The sequence below is a fragment of the Elephas maximus genome, chromosome 10, assembly GCF_024166365.1.
Source record: "Elephas maximus indicus isolate mEleMax1 chromosome 10, mEleMax1 primary haplotype, whole genome shotgun sequence".
In the NCBI taxonomy this organism is placed as follows: Eukaryota; Metazoa; Chordata; class Mammalia; order Proboscidea; family Elephantidae; genus Elephas; species Elephas maximus.
Window position 1 is genome coordinate 76,833,382 of NC_064828.1, and position 14,936 is coordinate 76,848,317.

The window sequence follows — 14,936 nt, forward strand, 5'->3', positions numbered from 1 at the left end:
ACATGAGGAAACATATGGAGCTTTAGCACTTCAAAAAAATTAGGAAATAAAAAAGATAAAATAATATTACTAATAATTACAGGTATCAGATCAATATAGTAGAGACTCAACTAATTTTTGATTAACTAGTGAAACTAGATCTACAAAAGAATATGGCTTATATTTGAACTGTGCTATACCACAGATACAATGACTACAATAATTATAAGTAGTACAAATACATTCTACAATGTGATTATTTTCTGTATACTGGTATGATATGAAATTATTGGGTTACAAAGAGAACTTCTGTTAATTTTTTAATTCATTGCTTTTATCTAATAAAATTTCCTCCTCTATGTTCAGAAGCTAAACTGTCTGCATATTTACTTTTATTTATACTGTAACCTTTTCAACCTGGCTCTTCAAAAAAAATACTAGTGTGAAGTTACCATCAACTCCCCTCATCTAATACCACAATAATAAAATATCTGATATAGCTAAGTCTGGTGTTCCTGGATAGCTTAAGAGGTGAGCAAAGAGAATTAACTAAAACTCTTATTGCCGATTCCTGGCTTCTTTCAATATAGAGAAATTATTGGAAAAATACAATTTCATGGTAAACACTGGTGGCAATGCATTAATTGGGTTTCCTCATAACGCAAAAAGAAACAATTATAAAAATCCACTGAGATAGTATTCAGCTCTCTCAGAGGGTTAATTCATTTCTTAAAATAACGTAATTTACTACTCAGAGAAGTAGTTTCCTTACCAGTATAATCCATTTTGTTTCACATAGAAGGGAGTATTTTCAGTCTAAGAATTTAATAAGAATTAACAGTTATGGCATATTGAGTCTAATTCTGCAAGTATAGGACAGCCTCACTTCTTCAGGGTATTTCAGACTATTCCACAAGGGTCTATCCCAGGGTTTAGCACTCTACAAAACTGAAGTACGCGTGATTTGTCTTTGCTGTTGCCACAGATTCTTGTCTCTTCTGGAAAAGCCTCTACTATTTGTTTTTTTAATGTACTATCTATATCTACTGTTTAATTGTAACTTTTAAAGATTAAGTTTTTCAAAACTCAAACAAATGGTGAAAGTTTTCCTATAGCGGCAGGTGACTGGAGAAATATTTTGAGCTAGGACACTTTCAAATAATTGTAAAATGGCAGTATTTATGGAAATCTTAAATATAATTGCTAGTTTGACTCCAGTTTGCTCATAGGTCCTCAAATGATAGGCTGCTACTTACCTCACCTTTTACTCAGGCTAGCAGTACTTCTTCAAACAATCCAAAACCCCTATTAAGTTTGTGCTTGGGTGGGAGTTGAAGGCGTTCTGGGAAAATCCACAAGTTTGTTTTTTTCTAGTAATAATGGAAAAAAAATTATTCTTGCTCAGCTAGTATCCATAGGGTATGCCTTACTGCCCATGATCATAGCTCTAGACCTCACCTTATCCATCCTTGTATCTTATACAAATCTTATTAAATATTGTTTTAGCTTTTAATCTCTGCAACACCATTTAGTAGAGAAATACAAGAGGTAGTCAGAGGATCTTCCTCGTCTACAGGAAAAAAAAAAAACAATTTTTATTCCCAATTCTTCGGTTAAATAATGTATCTTTTGTCACTTTTAATAAACGCTGAGCTGTGAAATACTACTATGTTCCAGGTACTTTTCTGAGTGCTGGGGATAAGTGAGAGAAAGTTGGATGGTTGTCAAAGCTCTTAGTTTTTTTCCACCATTAAACCTTTGTGGAACCTCAGTTTGGGTTTTGAGGAATATTTCATATTCTAATATTTACAATCTGCCAAACTGATTTCACTTTAGAAAATCAATATTAATTTCTATGTACATAATTTTTTTAATAGGGCTAGTGAACACTGTCTCAACTGAATGTTAATAGTCAAATTTTTAAAAATCAATTTTAAAAGTACAAGGAAATTTAAAAAAAATTACCAATAATCTTACCATCTAGAGACAACCAATTTTGTTGTCTTTTTCACATATATAAGATTATCCTGCATATACAGTCTTACATCTTTTTTTTTTTTTATCTTATACCCAGAACATTTTTGTCTGATTAAAAATCTTATAAACCGTTTTATGGCTGCATAATATTTCATCATATGGATATACTATAGTCTATTCTTTTTTTATGTAATCTCTTACTGTTGGAAACGTAAGCCATTTCCTTTTTGTTGTTGCTATCATAAATAATATTGCCTGCATGTTTTATTATTTCCTTAGGATGAATTCCACAAACAGTAATAGTAAATGAAGGGTATGATCGTATTTAAGGTCAAAAATAAATATTGTCACATTGCCTTCCATAAAGATTGCACTAATTTGTATTCCCACCAGTTTGCCCGTTTTGCTGCACTCTTGCTGGCACTAATGAATATTATTTGATCATAAATTTGTTATTTTGATGAATTTTAATGGACTATGCTTTTAACTAATTCTGAGCCACAGTCATCAAAGAAAAAAAGAATAAGATTTTTTAAAAATCAACACAAATAAGGAAAGTGTAAAAATTCCAAGAATGATCAGCATGAAATAATGTTATAGAATTGCAAAAGTTTATTTCATATAAAATCAAAATGCAAATACTGTCTTTTTGGAAAAAGCTCAGGATGCCATTTAAAATATAAAACATTAATTTACTAGGTGAAAAGTTAAAGCAGAAAAAATATATAGAGCTAAGGGAAATGCAGCTATAATTGCTACTGTGGTTTCAGAAAGCTGTGTTAAAGATGAATTGGTGGTTAAACTGTAAGATTTGTTTGTAGTAACTGTACATAGAGGTGGTACATGGTTACTATACAAAAGAACCTCTCCTGAAGCTCTAATTTTAGGGTTTGTGTGTGAGCACTCAAACCTGCTTGCTTTTTCTGTAACCTTAATTTGTTTGGGTTAAGTGTGTTTCTTACAGTTTTGTGTTTGTTCCTTAGTTCTTTCTGTTTTCCATTATAGCTGGGATCCTGTCTCTAAGTCACATCATACCATCAGTTCCACAGGGAATTTGTATTACTCTCCAGCCCACTAATTCCCTCTTCTCTTTCTCTCTTTCTTTTTCAAGCTAAATGTTGTTGTTAGTTGCCTTTGAGTCAGCTCTGACTCATGGTCAGAATAAAACTTTGTCCTTTCCTGTGCCATCTTTATGATCATTGGTATGCTCGAGTCCCTTGTTGCAGCTACCCAGTATTTTGAGCGCCTTCCAACCCAGGGGGGCCCTGGTGGTGCAGTGGCTAAGAGCTCAGCTGCTAACCAAAAAGTCGCAGTTTGAATTCACCAGCTGCTCCTTGGAAACCCTATGGGACAGTTCTATTCTGTCCTATAGGATTGATATGAGTTGGAATCAACTCAATGGCAATGTTTTTTTTTTTTCCCCCCAACCTAGGGGGCTCATCTTCGAGCACTATATTGGACAATATTGTGTTATGATTCATAAGGTTTTCACTGGCTTATTTTCAGAAGTATATCGTCAGGCCTTTATTCCTAGTCTATCTAAGTCTGGAAGCTCTACTGAAACCTGTCCACCATGGGTGACCGTGCTGATAATTTGAAATACCAGTGGCATAGGTTCCAGCATGATAGCAACATGCAAGCCACCACAGTACAAAAAACTGACCAGTTGTTTAACTACATAAAAGACAAGAATTTCTAAGAGATGTGTATTCACAATGTAAGGAAGCTTCAATAGAAATTTTTTTTTGTCACTGTTTTCTAATACTTTCTAAAAAATGTTTCCAATTTCAAGAATTTTTAACTTCTTTAATGGAGAAGAGGATGATAATTGTGGTTAAAAACAGTACTATTTAACCAATGAGACTAACACATTAATGGCATGTGTGTTTTTTAAAAGCTAGAAATTACATACACAGCTAGGTAAAAGAACCTTAAACCTTCATTGACTTTATAGGAATCTGTCAATGTTACCTTTTCGTCACACGTAACTTCTGTGTTTCTCAGACAAAAGCTTTCTTCAGTACTGTCTCACACAACTCTCATATGCACTTTACCTTACTAGCCTGCATCAAAGGATGTTCCCTCCCACAATTCCCCCTTCCCCTTCCATAACTTCAGGAAAAAGACCATGGCACAAAGCCCTTAAATTGATCATGTCCACCTAAACAGAAGTACAGCCACAATGTTCAGTAGAAGCAAGGATGGCGAGACTACTTTCACATACTTTGGACATGTTATCAGGAGGGACCAGTCCTTCCGGAAGGACATCATGCTTCATAGAGCGACAGCAAAAAAGAGGAAGACCCTCAAGAGATGGATTGACACAGTGGCTGCAACAATGAGCTCAAACATAACAACGATTGTGAGAATGACAGCCGACTGGGCAGTGTTTTTTCTGTTGTACATAAGGTCCCTGTGAATTGGAACCAACTCCACTACAACCAAAAACAAAAACAACTTGAAGAGGCCATTTCTTGCCTGTACCCATCCACTTCTAGTGACACTAATCTTTCCCAGGGAACTTGTACTTCTCCCTAGCGCACACTGATCTCATTTTTGCCTCCCCCCGCCAAAAAAAAAATCCGTTGTCCAGTTGATTCCGACTCATACTGACTCTCTTCTTTGCTGGCAAACATCATTGCTCAGCTCAGACATGTCATCTCTTTCAGGAAGCCCTCACGAACACACTCTGTCCTGTCTTGTGGCTCCTCCTCTGTGTTCCCATAGCATCTTTCTCCCAGCACTTCTCTAGAATTGTTTACTTCTCTGTTAAACACTCAACCTCTTAAGGACAGACCATTTGCCTTTGTACCCCATGCCTAGCACGGTGTGCACTTATAGTAGCCAGCTTCTACCTCCTGTCATCTGGCGACAGATAGTACTTTGCAGACTATTCTCATATTCTTCTTAAACATGAGTGAATGCACTGCACTTCTATTCATCTGCTTTCTCGTTGAGGGCTTATGCTTCTAATGTAATTTCATTATGGCTAAAAAAAAAGGAATCTTATTCACTTAACTCGAGGTAACTCGGTCATAAGCAGGATCGTGTGTGCATATGGTGGGGATGAGAGAGTCGTGCAGGGAGTGAGACGGGGTTACTTTATAGTATGTCAACGTGCAGATTTTAATTTTTATATCTTCCCGTGAAGAACTTAAGGGGTGGATAAAGCACTTGAAACCGAAAATAAGGAAAACAACAGGGAGAACAGAGAGATGAAACCAGGAAGCTTAAAATGCTATGACAAGTAGGAAAAAAAGAAAAGTGATGCGTACAAAGTTAAAACGCAGGGTCCTGCGAGGCCGAGTGGCGGCCATTCCCGTCCCCATGCCTCAGGCGCCTGGAGCTTGGCGCGGGAAACGGTCACCTCTCCTGGGGCTCAGCTTTTCCCCGCTACGCAGTTTTTATCGAGCGCTCACACCCAGAGACACTGCGAAGCACTCAATATAAAAGTCTAGTAGACCGACCACCGTTCAAGAACTTCCGTTTCGTATCTTTTTGTCCCCAGCTGTGCAAGCCGCCCCAGCTCCCTGGCCATGCCAGTGCCCGTCCCCTCATCTTGTACGGTGCAGACAGAAAAAAAAGCCGGTTCCGGCCGTAAAGCCTCAACGCAACCAACTCAGAAAGAACCCCGCCGTCCTGTCGCGTTCGGTTAGTCAGGATCCGGGCACTAAACGCCCTGAGGAACACGACCAAGAGCACAAGCCACCCCTCCCACCGAGACGGCCCCTACGCCTCCTCCCCGCGCCTCGCCCAAACCTTTCCCGCCCCGCCTTGGAGTCCATGACGTTCATTGGTCGCCTGCCCTGCCAATCCGGTGGGCGTCGACGAATCCCGCCTTAGGAAAAGGCAAAGATCGCGAAAAAGCTCGGGGTGAGGCGGGGCGCGAGCCTAACGCCCCCAAGCTGCCGGCCTCGTGCAAGGCGCCGCGGTCTAAGCGGCTGCGGAGACGCCGAGAGGGCTCATTTGCATAACGGCCGCCCCTTGCCTTCCTCGCGCCGGCCGGGCTCCGCCCCTCATCCAATTTGAAATCTGTTGGGCCACAGGCCGGTCACTCCAAGCCGGGCAAGCCTGTGGCGGGGCAGCAAGAGTTTGTTCGGGCAGTCCCGAGGGTGGATAGGCTCTGGGCGTTTCCAGAAGGCGGCGGGGAGGCGGTTATAAAAGCGAGGAGCCCAGGCGGGTAGCGAGGAGACGCTGGTCGCGCTCGCGGTGTACGGTGTGAGGCGGCCGTTTGTTGACACCGTAGCGTTTTCTGCCCCGAGTTTTCTCCTCTAACTTCGCTTGCCTGCCTTTCAATCAGGATGTCTGCCCGCGGCCCGGCTATCGGCATCGACCTGGGCACCACCTACTCGTGCGTGGGGGTCTTCCAACATGGCAAGGTCGAGATCATCGCCAACGACCAGGGCAACCGCACCACCCCCAGCTACGTAGCCTTCACCGACACCGAGCGCCTGATCGGCGACGCCGCCAAGAACCAGGTGGCCATGAACCCCACCAACACCATCTTCGACGCCAAGAGGCTGATCGGACGCAAGTTCGAGGACGCCACAGTGCAGTCGGACATGAAACACTGGCCGTTCCGGGTGGTGAGCGAGGGAGGGAAGCCCAAAGTGCAGGTGGAGTACAAGGGCGAAATCAAGACCTTCTTCCCGGAGGAGATCTCCTCCATGGTCCTCACGAAGATGAAGGAGATCGCCGAAGCCTACCTGGGGGGCAAGGTGCAGAGCGCGGTCATCACCGTGCCGGCCTATTTCAATGACTCGCAGCGCCAGGCCACCAAGGACGCGGGCACCATCACCGGCCTCAACGTGCTGCGCATCATCAACGAGCCCACGGCGGCGGCCATCGCTTACGGCCTGGACAAGAAGGGCTGCGCGGGCGGCGAGAAGAACGTGCTCATCTTTGACCTGGGTGGCGGCACCTTCGACGTGTCCATCCTGACCATCGAGGACGGCATCTTCGAGGTGAAGTCCACCGCCGGGGACACCCACCTGGGCGGCGAGGACTTCGACAACCGCATGGTGAGCCACCTGGCGGAGGAGTTCAAGCGCAAGCACAAGAAGGACATTGGGCCCAACAAGCGGGCCGTGCGGCGGCTGCGCACCGCCTGCGAGCGCGCCAAGCGCACCCTGAGCTCGTCTACGCAGGCCAGCATCGAGATCGACTCGCTCTACGAGGGCGTGGACTTCTACACGTCCATCACCCGCGCCCGCTTCGAGGAGCTCAACGCCGACCTCTTCCGCGGGACCCTGGAACCGGTGGAGAAGGCGCTGCGCGACGCCAAGCTGGACAAGGGCCAAATACAAGAGATCGTCCTGGTGGGCGGCTCCACGCGCATCCCCAAGATCCAGAAGCTGCTGCAGGATTTCTTCAATGGCAAGGAGCTGAACAAGAGCATCAACCCCGACGAGGCGGTGGCTTACGGTGCCGCGGTGCAGGCGGCCATCCTCATCGGGGACAAGTCGGAGAACGTGCAAGACCTGCTGCTGCTCGACGTGACCCCGTTGTCGCTGGGCATCGAGACGGCTGGCGGCGTCATGACCCCACTCATCAAGAGAAACACCACCATCCCTACCAAGCAGACGCAGACCTTCACGACCTACTCTGACAACCAGAGCAGCGTGCTGGTGCAGGTGTACGAGGGCGAACGGGCCATGACCAAGGACAATAACCTGCTGGGCAAATTCGACCTGACCGGGATTCCCCCCGCGCCCCGCGGCGTCCCCCAGATCGAGGTCACCTTCGACATCGACGCCAACGGCATCCTCAACGTCACCGCTGCCGACAAGAGCACCGGTAAGGAAAACAAAATCACCATCACCAACGACAAGGGTCGTCTGAGCAAGGATGACATTGACCGGATGGTGCAGGAGGCGGAGCGGTACAAGTCGGAAGATGAGGCCAATCGCGACCGGGTCGCCGCCAAAAACGCAGTGGAGTCCTATACCTACAACATCAAGCAGACGGTGGAAGACGAGAAACTGAGGGGCAAGATTAGCGAGCAGGACAAAAACAAGATCCTCGACAAGTGCCAGGAGGTGATCAGCTGGCTCGACCGAAACCAGATGGCAGAGAAAGACGAGTATGAACACAAGCAGAAGGAGCTCGAAAGAGTGTGCAACCCCATCATCAGCAAACTTTACCAAGGCGGCCCTGGCGGTGGCGGGTCCGGAGCCTCCGGGGGACCGACCATCGAGGAAGTGGACTAAACTTGCACTCGAGTCAGCGTAAACCTCTTTTCCTTTCTCTCTTTTTTCTGTTGTTTTTGTTTCTTCTTTGAAATGCCATTGTGCCAAGTACAAAATCTATTGTTGAAAGTCTTTAGGCCGGTGTATGCATGTGAAAGGAAAGGTGCAAAAACTTAGTTTAATTATAAAAGGTTAGTTCTAAAGTTTGATTTTAAAAATCACCATTTGAGGTTTCTCTTTAATGCATTTTGCATGTTTACTGACTTGAGCATTTTTGGTTAGCTTAGTTTGTGCATGGAGATTTGTTTGAGATGAGAAACTTGACGTTTGCACACCTGTCCTTGGAAGTTTAGGGCTATAAAAAATATAGAAGCTTGAATTGTTTATTTTTACATAGTACTTTAAAGTGAACATTGCAGTAATTTTAAGGACAGGCATACTTTTTGCAAACAAATGCATGAATACAAATTTTAAAGTAAAGCTGCAATTGATGTCAAAATTACTGCCTTGGAGTTCTCAATTTTCCCTAATTTTACTGTTTTACCCATGTTGGTCTTTAAGATATTAGTATGATGTGAAATTTATCTAACCTAATCTTGTCTAATTCTCAGATGAGGTTCCTGCCTTGAATTACCAACAATTTAAGGGGAGAAGATCTGGGTAAACTTTTTTTTTTCTTTTTAATAAAGAAACTTGTACAGAAACTGGGGTCTTCCAGTGTATCCAAGCTCCTAAGGTTTGGCTTAAGTGTTCAAATGAGAACTCACCTGAATATTCCAACAAAATAAAAGCTATACTCTGGGGTTAAGTATAAACTAATTCTTTCTCTAAACTAACCATAGCTGAGGCAGGAATTGTTTTCTAACAATATCCACAGGTTATGGAAATAAGTTGCTTTCTGTGAGATAACTACGCCTGAAACCAGAGCCGGCAGGCAAGCTTTGAAGTGACTTAATATTGAATCTAAATTTAGTCAAACTTGTTTAAACTTTCATATTCTTGTAAAACACCTCAACTTATGAGTCTAAGGCAAATTCCATTCTAGGACACATTTTTTTTTCCAGCTGTTATAATTACTTCGGAGGAGGCAAGTTAATATTAGGTAATTTTTTTTTTCTGATTTGAGGATCATAATGCCATTGCAATGCCTGCCTTAGATCACTAGAATAGTTTTTTTTTTAAAGACAAACTACAAGATAGTTCTGTATTTTGTTAATATACAACTTGCCCATTTTCCTATAAACCTGGTTTGAGACTTTTGCAGATAGGAATATCCACTATCCCAGGCTTAAGCTTCAAAATTCACATCCTTGGGAAAAGGGGGCTCGTGTTTATTTTTTCATGGAGTGATGCCTGCTTTGTTCTGATTTATTCTCTTTGAGGGGAACTTTTGAGAAATTCAATAAAGCTAATTTTAAAAATGCATGTTTTTACCACACAGACATTTTGATATCTCTTTCCAAGTGATGTAGATTTGCATCATGTTGTTGGTTAGAATTACAGAAACAATATTTTGAATTTAGTAGTGGACCATTTTGTGTCATATGGTGAGATCACCTTTTAGAATAATGCTAAGAATTACAATTTAAAAATTAGAACAATTTAGCCTAAGAATATTGGGCTTTGGTAATGACCCTTTCGCAAGACTTGAATCTTATGTACATAGAAGCTTTTTTTCTCTTTTTAGCAGGTCTCAAGTCTCATAGTGGTGGGGAAGTCGGGGGCAGAACGGCAGTTGTGAAATTATTTCAAAATAAGCCCAAATTTTTTTTAAAGGTAATTGACTCTAAAAAGCTGAAGATGACTCGGGTTTACCTGTGCTCGCGTTGCCATGTTGGTGGAAAGTTTTCAGTGCGGAAGTACTAAGGGTGTTTCATTTGACTACAGAAATGTTTGACAGACTACCTTAGTACTTAACAGAGTCAGGTGAATGCTAGTCTTAGAGTAACTTTTAACATAAATAGGAGTTTTACCAAGATAATACCCATTGTATTAATCCTTTGTTAGTCTTTTATTTGTTGAAAGTGTTTATTCCTTGCCCTAACTTCAAAATATAATGGAGTTTTTTTGTAAGTGCAGTTTGGTACTAGTATGACTCAGACCTCACTTTAGAAGAGATTAGTTTCTAAAGTATCACAAAAATGGCTGATGTTAGTCTCCTTGACCCTATGGCCTGGCCTCTGCTGACTTGTTATAACACTATTCTCAATCTACGTAGATATTTCATTTTCTGTTATTTTGAAAAGTACTTACTTGGGGAAAGGGGAGGTAATATTTAGATAATTCTTAGCTTTCTTGACTCTTAGCTTTCTTGAGGAGTGTTCTTTAATTCTGTCTTCTCAAATTTATCTAGATCTGAATATTACTAAGATAAAGCCACCAAAGTAGCCATTCATTGTTTCCAGAAGTCAGTTGAAACTGGTAACCCAGTAACTCCTGGGAACTGTATAGTCAAATGACAATGGAAAAAACACTTGATATAGGATGGGGCTAAATTACAGTTTAAGGAATAATTAGAATCTCTTGAACTTGAAAGTTAATAAATTATGCTAGAGACTAGTCATGACTAAAGCAGAATGCTGAAGGATTGAAAAAGTACACCTCTCAGAATAGGTACTTAAATTCTTCTTGCCTGAAATGTCTGATAAACATACTTGTGCTTGTTCAAAGGCAATAAATCTAGATGCCTGTCAAAACAAGATATAACAGGTTGTTTACAGCATTTGAGATGTATGAAATTTCAAGACAAACTCACTTTAAACATAGTATTTGGTATGTATAATGAAAAGCATTAAAACTTGTACATTAGGCATATTGATGTTATTTACATTTTTAAACTTAACATATGCAATAGGGTATTTATCACCTATTCAATATGTCAACGATGCTTAGTGAGAATTTAAATATTTTCATATGTATAATCTTCAACAGGCCATCTGGATGAGATAAAAAGATAATATTTTTATGAATCTCAAATACTGGGACCACGATAAAGCATTCACCTACTTTAAATTGAATGTAGTTTATAAAAGTTGTGTTGTGAGGTATGTTCCCCTTCAACATAACACTGGATTTGAATTGAAGTTTTGGAAATTCTTAAATCCAAACATCACAAGACAGTTGCTAAGGGAATATATATATATATATATATATATTTAGGTTAAGGAGCAACAGGAATATTCAATGGCTTCCATTTACTTAATGTGTAAACACTTCAGGTGTGAGTAAACTGGAAGAACTATCCTTAAATGTTAAAATTAGATACAGAATTTTATTCTTCGAAGAAAAATTATGGATCTTTAGAAAAAGCCAGTATTCTTGATCTATCTCAGAGAATGGGAATATTTCAGGGTATATATGCATTTTGAAATTTAATAAGGGGATACTAAAAGTTGAAATGTCTTTCCCTTAGAAGAAATCAAAAGCCACAGGCCCTTTCCTTCACCCCTTTCAGTGTAGATTAGATTGTTATGTTTGTGAATAGAAATTTGGGGAAATAAGCAACCAAAAATGGAGTTGATAATCCAAAATCTGACATTTCTGTTTTCTTACATGTACAGTTAATTTTTTTAGTTAGGGTTAACAGCACTATGCAAATCTGTCCATTACGGCTTTTCCATAGTATAAACATACGCTGTTTTCAGTTAATGTCTTGGGCCTAGTACCTGAGACAAGCAATTTAGTTCTATTTTTAGGTAGTTAATATGACCTTGAATGGAGTCCCTGAGTGGTACAAAGCATTAAGTGCTTGACTATTAGCCAAAAAGTTGGCAGTTCAAACCTACCCAGAGGCCTCTTGAAGATAGGCCTGGCGATCTGTTTCTGAAAGGTGACAGCCTTGAAAATCCTTCAGAGCAGTTCTACTCTGCACACATGGATCGCCATGAGTCAGGATCAACTTGAGGGCAACCAATGACATTGAGGAGCTTGTGTTAATTAGGCAAAAAAATCTTTCCCTCATTTAACACTTGAAATTACAAATATTTAGAAGGTACCTTTATACCTACACTACAATGTGAATTTGCTTTGAAAAGGAAAAAAAATTCTATTTGCAGTTTAAGTTGTGAATTTCTAATCTCATCATTTTTAAGAAAAACTTAACTGGTGAAAAATCTAAGCAATCAGCACGTCATTTTTTAGAATAAATAATGATTTAGATCCATCTTTTCTTTCCTTAAAAAAAAAAAAAAATTTTCTTTTTTTTTCTTTCCTTACTATAATTAGCACTTTTCTTAGGGTATGGTGATACAGAAGCATAATGTCCCTTCAGAGTTATAAAATTCCTTTAAATATTATATCCCTCTACCACATGTGAAATAACCTGTCATGTAATTTATGAGTCATTGTTTTGGGTTCTCAGTAACTTATTTATACCTCAGTTTTTTTGTACGTTAGACAGCCTAAAGTTAGACTGACTATGGTGAGTTATATTAGATTTGGGTTTTCTGTTAGCACTTCTCCACTCATTGGGATCAAGTGCAAGAGGTTGACTGACCTAGTATATTTAATAAGATCTTCCTGATAATGATCGTGAGGTGACTGAATCCCATCCAGATTGCTTGGTCTTTCTTTGTCCTTTCTGGAGCTTTAGCTTATTATTTCTCCCTGCCTCCCTACCTCCCCAAGTTTAAATTAACTGGTGAAAAGCTTTTGGCGACTGGGATATTCTCATTCCTTTTTAAGTGACTCATCCTGTAATAAGCAGGCCTCAATCCACCACTGCCAATGCGTAGGTGGGTTTCAGGGTATCTGAGCCAACCTGAACAGCTACCAACAACTGACTCAAGTTAGTGATACATGAATCCAGGTGATTACAATTTTATACTGCTGTAACCAGTGACTGTGTGGTGTTCTAAGGCGATACATCTAGACACCTGTCAAAACAAGATATAACAGGTTGTCTACAGCATTTGAGATGTGTGAAATTTCAAAACAAGCTCACTTTAAACATAGTATTAATTTGCTGGTAATCAAAAGGTTGGAGGCTCCAGTCCACTCAGAGGCACCATTCTATTTCCAAAAAATTAGCCACTGGACTGTAGTTCCACTCTGACACACATGGGATCACCATGAGTCATAAAAGTCAACTGGTTTTGGTAACCAGTGATTGTGTGTTACCAAGTAGTGAGACTTGAGAGGGCAGTGGTGGTGGAAGGATATAGTGGGATATCTATTGCCATATTTTTAAAGTTTATTAAGGAAATACACAGTCATTTACCGAGCATCTCATGCCAGTTAAGCTGTGGAGATACAAAAGCTGAATGCTGCTAAGCGTTCCCAATCATGTTGCATCACCTAGCGTTGCCCACATTGGTGTGGGAAGGAAAAAAATATCCAGAATCTGCACTGTCCATTCAGAAGCAAGAATTACAAGACACATGATTTGAAAAGTGAAAATAAGTGTAAATGTAAAAATATCAACGGAGTACCCTTTGACATAAAGCAAGGTTCTCTGCTTTGAGCCCCAGAGTATTAAACCAAATGCTTTACACACTCCTTAAAAATTCTCATAACCCTTGATTTGGGTGTTTTAAGATGAGGAAGCAGGATCAGAGTTAACTTAGATTCCACAGCTAGTGAAGGAGCAGAACCAAGTTTTGAAAACCTTATTTCCATACTTAGACTACACTACGTCTCTCCCCCACCCCACGTTGCCCATCAGTCTAGGGCCAATCCGGGTTTGAACCTTAAGAGTGCCGACATTAAGTCTGGACCAAATGGATGGTCCCTCCAGAACTGAATCTAGTTACTCCAATTCGACAGTCAAGTGGCTTATCTTAACGGTTAGGATGCTGTGAGTAAACCAAAGAATTAACCCCTGGTCAGTTTTACTATGGGAAAACCAAGAAGTCACCGCGACCAAAGGTTGTAAGGCGGTGGATGGAGTAACAGGGGATGCTGCAGGGATCTCAGGAGAACGCCTTGCTGGCGGGCAGACGTCTGCGCAGTCCATGGCGGAAGCGGGGTCTCTGCCCGCCCCACGGGGCGCCTCGGGCCGCGTTCCCAGGTGTCTGCGGGCGGTTGCCTCCGCAACGCTGTGACGCGAACAAGAGGAGGCCATGTTTGCGGTGCCCGAGTTTTACTCCAGGAGAAAGAAACTGGACCGTCAGGCTGCTGCCCGGCAGCATGTAAGTGCAGACTTGGCGGCCCCCACACCGCAGCGGGTGGGAGGCGCAGCGGGAGCCAGTGCTGCTTCGTCGGGGGACCGAGACGCCCTCATTTACCTTTGCTGCGCCCCCTGCCCTCCTCGCCAGAGGCGAGTCGCCGCCTTAGTCCCTGGGTGAGCAGTGCTTCAAGTGATGTGGGCAGTTTGCCTACAAAAACAAACCTAGAGGCGCATTCGGCACACGGAATTGAATTCTGGCTCCCTACGCAAATATTTAGATATTTACGAAAGTTCCCTTTTCTCACCTCTAATTGGTTGATTGCAAAATATCCCTACTGCGGAGAAAGCTGTCTGGCTCTGGGTGGGACCCGAGAGATGAAAGGCTGGTACGTTGGAATCTACCACTAAGTGCCAAGGATAGGTTTGTTCTTTGCCGACTTCCCCCAGATGGGCGGTGTCAGTGTTATAGCCGCCTCCTCCTGTTCAAAACAGAACAAAACAAAAAACCCCAAGCCGGTTGCCAGCGAGTCGATTCGTAGTGACCCTGTAGTACAAAGTAGAACTGCCCCATAGGATTTCCAAGGCGGTAAATCTTTATGGAAGCAGACTGCCACACGTTTTTCTCACGAAGCAGCTGGTGGGTTCCAGTGACCTTAGCTGAGCGCTTAACCACTGAACTACCAGGG

The 14,936-nt window shown here is 41.9% G+C and overlaps 2 protein-coding genes across 9 annotated transcripts in view; both read left to right on the forward strand.

Annotated features, from left to right (window-relative positions):
• Positions 1-5,983: 5,983 nt before the first annotated feature.
• On the forward strand, positions 5,984-9,577 carry HSPA2 (heat shock protein family A (Hsp70) member 2). The gene has a single exon (XM_049898220.1). It carries the CDS (start codon positions 6,258-6,260, stop codon positions 8,163-8,165), a length of 1,908 nt encoding a protein of 635 aa, XP_049754177.1. The 5' UTR covers positions 5,984-6,257; the 3' UTR covers positions 8,166-9,577.
• A 4,432-nt stretch (positions 9,578-14,009) lies between these two features.
• The window catches only part of PPP1R36 (protein phosphatase 1 regulatory subunit 36), a 48,610-nt gene continuing 47,683 nt past the window's right edge, over positions 14,010-14,936 (forward strand). The window contains exon 1 of one of the 8 annotated variants that reach the window (XM_049898235.1): positions 14,010-14,272. In XM_049898235.1, coding sequence (XP_049754192.1) covers positions 14,040-14,272 — 233 coding nt within the window. In that variant the 5' untranslated portion in view covers positions 14,010-14,039. Of the gene's footprint in view, positions 14,425-14,936 lie in introns of all 8 variants that reach the window. The other 7 variants (XM_049898238.1, XM_049898231.1, XM_049898232.1 and 4 more) reach the window with 7 other exon arrangements.

Excerpts from the sequence above, each read along its gene's own strand:
- HSPA2 (XM_049898220.1), top strand. The coding sequence starts at position 6,258 with ATGTCTGCCCGCGGCCCGGCTATCGGCATCGACCTGGGCACCACCTAC.